Here is a 13,093-nt window from a genome sequence, read left to right on the forward strand (position 1 = left end):
CTGTACATTTAAAACTTATCGTGTATCATGATCGTTGCTTTCCTACCAATTTTTTTTAACTAAATAGGCATTAAATAAGAGTGCATACTGCTAAGGTTGTATATATATATATATATATATATATATATATATATATATATATATATATATATATATATATATATATATATATATATAAATAGGTGTAAACCACTAGATAAACATGATGAAACTATATGAGAGAGAGAGTACTGAGTAGGATTTACAACTTATTTGATAAAACTTATTTGTTAAAACCTTTATCATCAGTCCATTTCCGAAAAAATCATTTATTTTATTTAGATCTTTCATTATAATTTGGTATCAGAGCGAGAAGTTTCTGTGGACTCTAAATGCGATGACCATTTAAAAATACTCAGGCTTTCAAAGAATCTAAAAGGAAGTTAAAAAATTTATATTGGGAATATAAACGTTTAAACCAGACCAAAGAAGATAATAGTAGATTAGACGAATTAATTGATATAATATCTAGACTAGAATATAAATTTGTTAAACACCTTCAAGCACGAGCACAACCAAAAAATTTATGAAAAGACATCTTGCATACATAGACATAAGATCTAGATATTGGTTATTATATCGTGAATACAAGATCAGACAAACAGTTGAACAATTAAAAAGACTTTAGAGGAATATCTAAAAATAGTAGAAACTATAGATAGCTTGAATAAAAAATATAACTAGGTTAAACAAGAACGAATAGTTAAAAGGGACCTTATAAGTGCCTTAAAGTGGGAAATACAAAGTCAAGAAAGCGATATAAGATATAGCAATAATAGAATAAGATGGTGTAATATGCGCATAAGCGACAAAGCTTATTAGTTAGGGTAATTTAATGCAAAATCAATTTTTATTTCAGAGATATAAACAAGTTCATAACTGGCTTCAAGAAGAACAACATCATAACTCACAAGTAATAAAGACTGGAAAAGAGTTACAACAAATTTTAAACCATTGTTCAGACCAACATAAAGGATATTTACAAAAACAGTTAGAAGGCATAGAAGCACAAGTTAACTACTCTAATATTAGGATAAGACATTACAAGGAGATACTTTATTTTATTCCATTAGGATAAATATTTATGCCACTAGAATACGTAAAAAGGATTAAATTAAGTCAAAATTGGAAACACGAGGAAAGAAAATTTAGATCTGAACTTAAAAAAAACCTTGCTAGATTAAAAAAACAGTTAGATAAACCAGTATTTCAAATACAACCCTATTCGACAGAAGCTATATACAAAGAGAAAATGAGCTAAGAGCAGAGTTACTTCAAGACAATATTAGATTTAGTACCTATAGAGTAGAATTGTACGAAGTACTCTGGAAAGTTAACTCTTTAGGATAAACAAAATAGATTCATTAAAACATCTTAAATACTTAGATCTAAGAATACATCCTGAGAAGAAGTACAGAGTTTTACATAAAACTAATACTACTAGGTGTAATTTTGCACAGGGAGAACACATATTACATTCCGAAGATAAAAATCACAATACTTTAGTAGACTTAATTATCAATCTCATTTATAACATTCAGTTAAAAGATAAGGTAGTCATACGCCTCTTAGAAACTGTAGAAATTAGTATAACTAAACAAAATAAGATACTAACTAAATTAGAACAAAACTTTGATTTTCTCAAATCTCAACAATTAGAAATTGATAGAAAGATTCAATATTTAAACACAAAGTTTAACATTGAAAAAATACCTACAAAGACAGAAATAGAAAAGTTAGTAAAAACAATTATTGAGAAACCTAAAGAATTAGGAAAAAGACAAGTAGTAAAAAAAATTGCAGAACAAATAGAAAATATAACTATAGAAATTAAAGAATTAAAAGAAATAATAACAAGACTTGAACAAATCTCTCTTTCATAAGCTTCAAGTAAATGATGTGGTAGAAGTAATGGAAAATAAAGGTATAAAACTAATAAAACCTATTAAAATTAACCCAGAAGAATATGCAGGCTTAGAATGAAACTTAGATAAACTAAGCAAAATAAAAGTATTTACACCGGAAAATCATCTAATGTATACTAGTTCTAAAGGAGAAAACTCAATAAGATTTACAAATTATAATTATACTAATCAAAATCAAATAGATGATACAGACACGGAAAGCACAATAGCTACAGAACAAGAACAGTTTATGAATATAGAAATAATACAAGAAAGCTATGAGGTAGATAATGCCATAGCAACGACAAAAGAATTATACAAGAAAAACGAATATAGTGTCTTTAAATGTAAAGGCTGTAAAAAAAAGGTCAAATGGATATCATGGAAACAATAGAACATTTTCGATTATGGCCAAAACGAAATGATAATTTAACATACAGGATAGAAGACACAAAATGTGCAAGAAAGACCTCTAAAAATAACATAGATCTCTTAGATGACATAGAATCCTTAGATGACATAGAATCTTTAATAACCTACAAAGAACTAATGAATGAAGCAACAAGTGCATATAGTGCTAGTCCTTTCCAACGAACTAGCCAAGCCCCTACTATTGGGTATAGTACTAGAAATCTGCCAAGAAAAGCTTTGTCCATACCAACCACAGAAATAAAAGAAAATATCAAGTCAGCAGGTAGGAGAATCCACTAGAAGAGCCCATTAGACTGTAAGAGGGAGGTAATAAAGGAAAGATACTTAATATAGCTGCTCATTATCTACAAATTTGGAATACAATTATAGATATATGAAAAGAAATAATAATAACAGACTTTATAAAGAATTACCCTGAAACAAACGCAGAAACAATGTATAAATATTTAAAAACCTTCTTACGAGAATCATGTAAAGTAGTATGGGAAGCATATAAACAGACTTACCCCCAAGAATTCCAGAGTCTAATAGACTTAGGAAAGAACCCATATAACTTTGCTAATAAAATACATGTATTATTAACAGGTGAAGACCCAAATAGTGGCCTAGTCGCTTTACAAAGAAATGTTGTTATAAAACTAGAACAACTAAGCATTACAAATTGGATGCATATAAAAGACTTTCTTAAAGATTGTTTTTATTATTGCACAATTAGTGGTAATACTTCTAATGAAGAACTAGGTAAAAAATTATTTCATAAATTACCTGGAGCTTTAGGTAGAGAAATAGAAGAAAGATGGTACAGCTTTATGGTCAATAGAACAAACAATATAGCATGTAATAAAAATATTACAAGAAAAATGTCTCAATATGCAAATACAAAAACAACTCAAACAAAATGAAATGAATTTTTGTAAATCTGTAATTTATACAACTCAAAGCTATGATAAAGAACCACGTAAACAGAAAAAATATAAAAAAAGATCTTCGTATAATCAAAAACCATACAAACGTAAAAAATATTACTTAAAAAGATCCTCGGCTAAAAAACCTTACTTGAATAAAGATAGACATGTTAGAAAATATAGAAACGATAGAAACTACAAAAATAAATTAGAATGTTATACATGTGATAGTATAGAACATTTAGCTAATACATGTCCTAAAAGAAACAATAGTAAAACTAGAAACTCTCAATTAGTCAAAGAACTGCAAGAAACTTTACTAAATGTAGATGAATACATGTCAGACATAGAGAGTATATATTCTATAGTAAGTATTGAAGTAGCAGATAAAACTCAATCAGAGTCCTCTGATTCTGAAGAAGATAATCTCATAAATGAAATAGGATTAGAAAGAGGAACGTTAAATCTAGAAGACTTACAATTAATTACTATGATGAATATAGGACAAGAATGTAGTCATAATTTTGAAAGACATAAAAAAATAGATAGTAATCAATGTAGCATATGTAAATGGTATCCTAGTAGAACAAACAGAGCCAAATGTCAAAAATATTACATGGAGGCGTGTATAACTTGTATAGAAGCTAAATTAGAAATAAAAATAAGCAAACAACAAGAACATATGCCAGTAAAAGACTCAGTTACTAATTTACAATTACTAACTTTAGAAACAAGATTATATGAATTCTAACAAAGACTAATTGCCATAGAAAAAGGAAAGCAGAAAATAGAAGAAACTTATACACAAGGAATTATAAATCTAGATAATATAGAAACTGAACTCATGAATATTGAAGAAAATAGTACTAGCCTTATATGTAATGAAGACAAACAATTTTGAACAGTAAAAGTACTAGATAGAATTAAGATTAAAGACATAGAAATAGAAACCCTAGCACTAGTAGATACAGGATGTACAAGTTGTCTTATAAACAAAAAGATATTGCCAGAAAAAGTATTAAAAATATTTAAAGAGCCTATATCAGCAATACAAATGGATGGAACATATAACTTCTATAATCATTACATAGAAAAAGTTCAAATAAATTTTATTAATACATGTAACGAATTTTATAAGCTTACATACAATATGTATAAAATACTGACAAAAGATTGAGACATCAAAACAGATTTAGTAATAAAATTACATTTTCTTATACAAAATAATGGAAGTTGTTTGTTTTCTAGAGATGAAATAATGTTATTTAGAAATACAACTTATACTCCGATACAAACTATACACCCTCCTACTAAAGGAAGATTCCAAAATAGAGAAATAACAACCCCTAAAAAGAATGCAACGCCATGTTGCGAATAATGTGGTAATAAATGAGGAAGTTGCTCTTGACAAAACCTGTATGAAGAATATAACGATTATTTAGAACAATCATACTTAGAAGATATAGAAAAAGATTACACACTAATAAATGTAGAAACTGAATTTTATAATTTTCAAAAAGGAATAAACATAATAGGAACAATAAAAAAACCTAAAAGATTTAGATAGCATAATAGCAATATTAGATAAAATGGAGATAATTGGTGAAAAACCTTTAATACATTGGAGTTGTAATAAAATCATGTGTAAACTAGACACAATAAACCTAGAATATACTATAAAAACAACAGCTATAGAAGCAAACAATGAAGACACAAAAGAATTTAGTAAACAAATCAAAGAACTATTAAAATTAGAAGTAATAAGAATATCTACTTCAAAACATAGATCTACTGCATTCATGGTAAGAAACCATAGTGAGCAAATAAGAGGAAAAACTAGAATGGTAATAAATTACAAAAGATTAAATGATAATACTAGAACAGATGCTTATAAATTACCAGACAAAAATTAACTAATACAAGGTAAAAAATTATTTAGTAAATTCGATTGTAAATTTGGATACTGACAAATAAAAATGCACCCAGAAAGTATAGAATGGAGAGCATTCACTTGTCCAGAAGGACATTTTGAATGGTTAGCAATGCCTTTTGGATTAAAGACTGCATCGCCTATATTTCAAAGAAAAATGGACGATATGTTTGGAGACTATAAGAACTTTGTATTAGTCTATGTAGATGATATTCTAGTATTTAGTAAAAATATACCAGAACATCTGGACATCTACAAACTGTGTTTCGGCTATTTGTAAAATATGGAATAATAATTAGTAAAAAAAATGGAATTATGTAAAACACATATTAATTTCCTAGATGTAACAATAGGAGAAGGTAAAATAAAGTTACAACCACATATAGCTAAAAAGTATTAGACATACCAGATAAATTAGACAATACAAACGATTTAGAAAAATTCTTAGGCCTTGTAAACTATGCTAGAAATTTTATTCAAGACTTAGAAAAAATAGTTGGACCTTTATATGGTAAAACAGAAAGTAAAAGACAAAAAGTACTTTAATGCAGAAGATATCAAATTGGTAAAACAAATAAAGAAAAAGGTTAAAAATATACCAGATTTAAACATCCCATTAGAATCAGACTATCTCGTAGTCCAAACTGATGGAAGTCAGTTAGGATGGGGAGCGGCTTTGAAAATCAGACCTAGTAAATATAGCAGTAAAAACGAAGAAAGAATTTGTGCATATCAGAATGGTAAATATAAAGAAAAGGAAAATATGAGTAGTATAGACGCTGAGGTACTAGCAATAATATATGAATTAAATAACTTTAAACTATACATATTAAACAAAGAAGAAGTATTAATTAGAACAGACTATAAAGCCATAGTAAAATTTCACCAAACAATAAATAGTAAGGCTAGTAGCAAAAGACGGTGGTTAAATTTTATGGATGTTATATCTATATATAATAATATAGTCTTCCAATATGTAAAAGGAAAAGATAATGAATTAGCTGATCAGTTGTGTAGATTACAACTTAAAGCTAATTAAATTAACTATGTTTCAGCATGAGACCAACTGACCAACAGACAAAGACAAGGGCATAGCCCAATCAGACTCCTACGCTCAGACATTGCTAGGTAAGATTAACTTTAGACCCCAGGGTACAATAGAAATGATGGAAATAATTTACTTTAGCAAGTTCAATTTAATTTCTTATCCTCAATGCAACCTATCTTTCAGAATACTGCCAGACTGTAATATAGATAAAACACAAAAATGTTTAGTAGACGACTTATGGATAGTCTATAATAAGCAAGACACTAAACATTTTATTGCAGCAAATAATGTTTTATGTCAATATTTCTCAGACAAAAATAGAGAAAATAAATTTAAATATTACGTTGTTATACATGGTAAAACAAATGGCTTTTTCAGACCTGAATAGAAGTAGTAGACTCAATAAATGGAGTTAAAACCCATCTTTTCAAAGGATTTAATAATTTCACTGAAGCTTTAGACTATGCCAGAGGAATACTTGGCCCAAACTATTACGTTTCACCATCCCTCAGACAAAGCCAAACCTTTACTCCTCAATACAACATTCAGAAAGACATAAATAAAATAATTTTCTGTGATCATTGTTCTACCATGACTGAAGCCTTTAAAAGACTAAATACAAAAAATGAGGTTCTCATTCAAGAAAACATGAGACTCCTGAAGCAGCTTGAAACTTTCCAAGGTAAAATTATTCCCAAAACAAATAATACAAGTACTCAGACTAAAGAAATGAGTTCTCCATCTCAATCAAAAATGGATGAGAAGGGTGTGCATTCCCCTCTGAATGCTAAGAAATCTACTGTATCAGATCAATGTACAGCTAGTCCGATTCAAATGATAGCCGGTAAAGACATATCAAACCCGTTAATGGCTGTCACTTTGCCAAAAAGTGAAGACGAGGGATTTTCTTCCTCACGAAGAAGATTACCAAAATTCTTTCAGAAAGACAATTACAAAAAGACTATAGCCCAGAAAAAGAAAAAAAATAACAAAATCAGAGCTATAATTAAATAGACTTTAGAATAATTTTTTAAAGATCATGAAGAAGATAAGTATGTTATTAGTAAAGACAGTCCAAATCCAAAAAATGAAGGAATAAATTCAGACGAAAATGTCAACACCATTCCAATAAGAACACCAAGTTCAGATGAAGACTATGGGAGTAATAATTATCAAGATGCCCAAGCCTCCTATGAAGATGATGACTCAGGAATGAGTTTCGACTCCATTGCATTACATAATTTAGATACATAGTTCAATTCAAAGGCAATCAAGACAAGAAGATAGATATATGTACATCATGAAGAAGACGTTTGTGGTTATTGTACAAAAGGAAAAAGGTGTGTCATGTGGGTATGCCCACTATTGTCTTGTAATGAGTGCTGTCACTTTATCACTATCCTCCAAAAGAAGGAAAAACTGTTGACAAGAACACGTCTGTCTATGTCAGTCAAAAAAAGATGAAAATTAATAATGCATGTGACGATGGCGCCCAATGAGCACCCGACAAACATTATTAAAAGAATCTTATCAGTTTGTCAGCCATAAATAATTGGGCCATGTAGCGTGTCTTAAACCGTTCATTTTTTATGCCTTGAGTCTATATAAGAGAGAGCTGTGTTGATTAGAAAGACGGAAGTTTAAAAAGAAAAAAAAAGGCCTTAAGCTGAAAATCCCAACATATTCCTCTTTCCTTCATGTTAAAAAATTCGACCCTTCAAAAAACAATCATGGCTTGTACTAAAGTTTGAAATAATAATAAGTGTGTTTGTGTGAAGTTTTTCAGTTTTAGTTGCAAAGTCCTTCGGGGTTCCTGAAAGGGAAACCTCTCTCAGTTAAATCATGTAATTCTTATACAGTTTTATACCCGATTCCCCCCAAAAATATGACATTTCTTTGATTTACTGGTTGTTATATGTAAACTACTGTACAATTTTATTTATTTGCCCTTAGTATATGGTTAGCCTCTTGATTTCTTAATAACAACTATGAATTAACTTGTAAATTTCTAGGATTATTGGCCTTGAAAGTCCGATTAATAAACAAAGAACGAATTTGTTGTCAGATGTCTGTCCGGGGTGTGGTTAAAGATGAAGTTGTTAAGAACCTAAGTTAAGAGGAAGAGATGAACAGGGTAAGTTATAAAAAACAGGGAAAATATGGTGTAAACCACTAGATAAACACGATAAAACTATATGAGAGACGGAGTATTGAGTAGGATTTACAACTTATTTGATAAAACTTATTTGTTAAAACCTTTACCATCAGTCCATTTTCGAAAAAATCTTTCATTATAATATATATATATCCTTCTTTATATTGATCAATTTGAATGTGTTACGCCACGAAATAACACTAATTTGTTTATCTAATTTACAGTATATTTTATTGATCTCAAACAAATGATTTTAAAATGTATGCGGGTATAATTTTTTCATACACCTATCAGTAAGGTTTAAATATAGAGTAATATCATAATATTTGTTTTATTAATTAAGTTTCTATAAAAAAAATAATGAGTTTCTTTAATTTTATTTTAAAAAATTAGTGATAAATTTAATTGAGTGATTTTATTAATACAAAGACTTGAGTTAAGTTATTTTATTAATAATAAAATAAAGTTTAAATAGATAAATCGTGAACTTTTAAGATATTTATTCATGCAAGAAATGTGAAAAAAATGTTAGTAGGATTGTCCTTTTATTTGACAGATATAGGCGCCAAATGCAGATGGTCCCAAACAAACCTTGTGGTACTTGGTGCTCTTATAACTATTTCCCAGTAGTACTCTTCTCTTCTTCACAAAACTATTTCAATTTTATTCTCTTTCTGATCAGCTTCAATGGCTGCATTAAGTTCTGTTTCACTATCATTTCCCTTATCTAACCCTCAAATTCGAAGATATTACAGACGATTGCCTATTATACTTGCATCTGCATCATCAGCATCAGCTATGCCTTCTCATGAATCATCTTCATCTTCCACATCAAGTGAAACTACTGTACTACCCTCACCAATAGTGCCATTTGTTGAGTCCTCTAAAACCTCTCAAAATGGATTTGTTAGATTGGTTCAGAACACTGAGTCAACGGTCGAAAGGGTACAAAATTTGATGTATTGATACTTATTGTTAATATATGAACAGAAATTGATATCTGAATTTGAACAGGCAATATTTGACTTCCGTTTTCTGGCATTCCTTGCTATCGGAGGTTCATTGGCTGGTTCCCTGCTCTGCTTTCTCAATGTAATTCCTCACTGCTTAGCTTGTTTTTACCGAGTAGCTTTGATCTACACCTTTGTGTATTTGTCTTAAGATCTATTGAATAGGTAGAAGTTATTAATTTAGAACTGAGTAAAATTATTAATGTTACCTGCTGATACATAAAATTCTAGTTAATGTATCTCAATTAGTGAATTAATGTATCCGAATTACCATGTTTTTAAGGGATTTCTGTAAATTGAAAAAGGGCAGGGAAAAATGGTAATTAGCTCTTTACAACATGTGATTTATGTAAGTTATACATTAAAATAACTAAAATCTCAAACTCATAAGTTTCAAATTCTGACTTTGCCTCTGACTTTGGTACACTTGTTGTTTTTAGACCATATATAATCTAAAGACTTAGACCGATAAGATGTTGGTTCATAGATCTTATATGAATACATGCTTTAGGGTGATTGGGTATGTGAAACTTCTTGCTTTGAGCAACTTTAGGAGCTCTTTTGTATATGATGAAAATGGCATGTTGAAAATCAAACTAACATTAATCCATTGTAATCCTTGATCAGTTATCATACACTTATGTCGACTAAAAAAACATTAGGCGTAACAACATTGATTTTCTGTCTATAGTTTACCCAGTGTAATACAGTTATCCTGAGCCAATTATTTATTTAGATACATTAATGTTTTTAAAAGCCTCTCTCTAGTGTTATAAGGTGTAAAACATTAATGTTGCTTCATATGCTTTATCCTTGACTAATCCGCGTCTTATTTTTCCTTATAGTACATGTCATCATCAGATAAGAGGTAATGCCACTTTTACTTTTGTAGGGTTGTATCTACATCTTTGACGCTTACAAGGTTTATTGGTCGAGCTGTGTCAAAGGAATTCACACAGGACAAATGGTTCTGCGATTGGTTGAAGCTATAGGTGAGTTTCTGAAATGGTCTTTGATTTCTTAAAGATCATCATGCTTGTAATCAGAAAAATCGTAGAAGAGGTACTTCAGTGAGGGTAGACATTCAATGATTGAATTTCAATGCATCTTTAATCACCCATCTTTTGATTTCAACTGGCCCCTTTGGAATAATTTTAGCTATCATAGATTGCAGTAAATATGCTTACTAGCCTGCCTTGATAGTTTTCCTTAACATTACAGTTATTTGCCTGCTATTTTATCTATAGTCCTCTCACTGTTCTAGCTTAGTTTCACTTACGAGATGAAAGCTTATCATCACTTCATTACTGTATGAAATATCCATCTAAAATATCACCTAGAAGATAGGTAGAAAATCTGTATCTCTTTAAAAAGTGAGTCGTCTAAGCGTAGAACTTGTTAATTAGTCTTTCTTTTGTTCCAATTGGTTGGTGTACAGTTGGACACACTTAAACTTTGTTGCGTTGTAACTTCCTCTGAGCTCCCTAGTTTTTGGTGCACTGCTCTTGAAGCCATGGCCTAGCTATATAAACCTTGTGGTTATTGTGAAAGAATACTTAGTTGTCACTTGTATGGATGTTGCAGAGTTTCTAACTAAAATGTCAATTTGGGTGATACAATACCTCATTGTTTACATCTAAACTTTTAGCATTCCTGTTGTGATCCTGAGTTTGTTTTCCTTGTAATGCAGATGTTTATCTTGCTGGGACCGTGATGTTCATATTCGGGATGGGCTTGTACGGATTGTTTATCACTGATGTCTCTGCTGATGGGAATCCAACTGCTGACCGTGCTCTCAAGCAGTCTTCCTTGTTTGGGATGTTTGCTCTGAAGGTAGTGCACTCTGGATCTTCTTATATCTGTACCCTATTGCTTTCCCAATTCCGTTTGTGCCAATCTTAATGGTTCTTATACTTCCACTATATATTGTTGTCTTAATAAACTTCAGTGTGTTCATTCCTGTTTGATTACTTGAGAAAGAAAATTAGAGATGGCATTGCTTAAGCTGAAATTGCATTCATGTCACATGATCTTATATGGTGCACTTTTCAACCATATATAATATGTTAAGAGAAGGTTCATTGTATCATCTAACCCTGCTAGAAGTCTTCTTAAGATTGTGATACTCTCAGAACTATAATGCATTCTGAATCTCCCCAAAAGAGTAAACTAAGAGGTAATAAAGATTTAATTGTATTGTTGAACATTGTTGTAACCATACGAAGTAAAAGTTTCAGGAAGCAACATTCCTTCTTTTGTAATTGCTGTTATGAGTTGTAGCCCTCTGAATGCATCTGGCATACATCAAATACGAAATGTATGTGTGATTGTAGGTATAGAGTTTCTGTTTAGTTCTCTTGTTTGAGTCGGTTGATTGTACCATGTAGGAGAGGCCAAAATGGATGAAGATCAGTTCGCTTGATGAGCTAAAAACCAAAGTTGGACATGTCATTGTTATGATCCTTCTTGTCAAGATGTTCGAGAGGAGCAAGATGGTCCCAATAGCCACTGGTACTGATCTATTGAGCTACTCCGTGTGTATTTTCCTGTCCTCTGCTTCCTTGTATATTCTTCATACTCTGCACAAGTCAGAATAAATGTTGACATGTACCAGACTGATGATACATTTATAGCCAAGTAATCAAACTTTTGAAACTGAAAACCTTGGTTTATTGCTCTAGACTCATGGAGGACCAGATACTTCTCTCTCTAAAAGTAATTAATCCCAGCACCTAACATTTACCACAGATTGAAACAAAGAACATAATAATTAGCTTCCTACATCCTCCAAGAAGCAAGCCTGTACAAATTTCAAAGACCCTTAGAGAAATTCTTACTCTTACACGCAGCGGGATTCATCTGAACCCTTTTTTATGTATAAATAGGGATGTCGCTAGCCGTAAATTGTATAAGACAACCAAAGAATATACTATTTACAGAACAAGTGAAATTATTTTCCAAAAAACTATAGAGTTGCGTCTGCCGGGAGTCGAACCCGGGTCTATTGCTTGGAAGGCAATTATCCTAACCGTTGGACTACAGACGCTTCTTGCTTTGACGGCATATTGTTTATTTAAATAGAAATAAATGTCACAAAAAGTTGTCCCTAGGCTCCGCACATAGTGAAGAAAACTTCTGGTTAATTAGAAGCGGAAAAGAAAACAAATTAGCTACATTAGGAATAGATTTATACATTTGACTCCTTCGTAACAACCATCTTACGGTTAGCTAAATAGACTTTTCATATTAAAAAATTCACAAAATATATAAATATTTTGAAGAAAATTGTGTGAGGCATATTGTTTTGTCTATGATAATTAAATTGTGTGATTCATTATTGATGCTTAAAATTAATTTGGGATAATAAGGAGGAATGAAACTTGAAAGTCAGATTGACTCGTAAATTGATAAGTTTATCATATGAGCTCCAAATGAGCTAAGCTTGCAAAATAAAAAGTATAAACTTGAGCTTTGGGGGGTCTGTGTTCGTCTTGCCTCGGAGAGTTGTGAAAAAGGTTGATGAAAAATGTAGAAAGTATCTTTAACAGGACTACAACAGACAAAAAAAAGGTGGCATTAATATCTTGAGATGGAGTTTGTGTACCAAAGAAATATTGAGGTCTTAACATTAAGGGACGTGGGAATTGAAAAATAGCTTCAGTGGGGAAAT

The 13,093-nt window shown here is 30.7% G+C and overlaps 1 protein-coding gene and 1 non-coding gene across 2 annotated transcripts; one reads left to right on the plus strand and one right to left on the minus strand.

The window, feature by feature from the left end:
- Positions 1-9,009: 9,009 nt before the first annotated feature.
- Positions 9,010-12,103, plus strand: LOC129886997 (uncharacterized). Its single transcript, XM_055961925.1, has 5 exons — positions 9,010-9,358; positions 9,428-9,505; positions 10,316-10,415; positions 11,114-11,256; positions 11,811-12,103. The coding sequence occupies exons 1-5, from the start codon at positions 9,101-9,103 to the stop codon at positions 12,018-12,020; spliced, it is 789 nt and encodes a 262-aa protein (XP_055817900.1). The 5' UTR covers positions 9,010-9,100; the 3' UTR covers positions 12,021-12,103.
- Positions 12,104-12,397: 294 nt separating this feature from the next.
- Positions 12,398-12,469, minus strand: TRNAG-UCC (transfer RNA glycine (anticodon UCC)). The gene has a single exon. It is a non-coding gene; the product is annotated as a tRNA-Gly (tRNA).
- Between the last annotated feature and the right edge of the window lie 624 nt (positions 12,470-13,093).

This window comes from Solanum dulcamara, chromosome 4, assembly GCF_947179165.1.
Source record: "Solanum dulcamara chromosome 4, daSolDulc1.2, whole genome shotgun sequence".
In the NCBI taxonomy this organism is placed as follows: domain Eukaryota; kingdom Viridiplantae; phylum Streptophyta; class Magnoliopsida; order Solanales; family Solanaceae; genus Solanum; species Solanum dulcamara.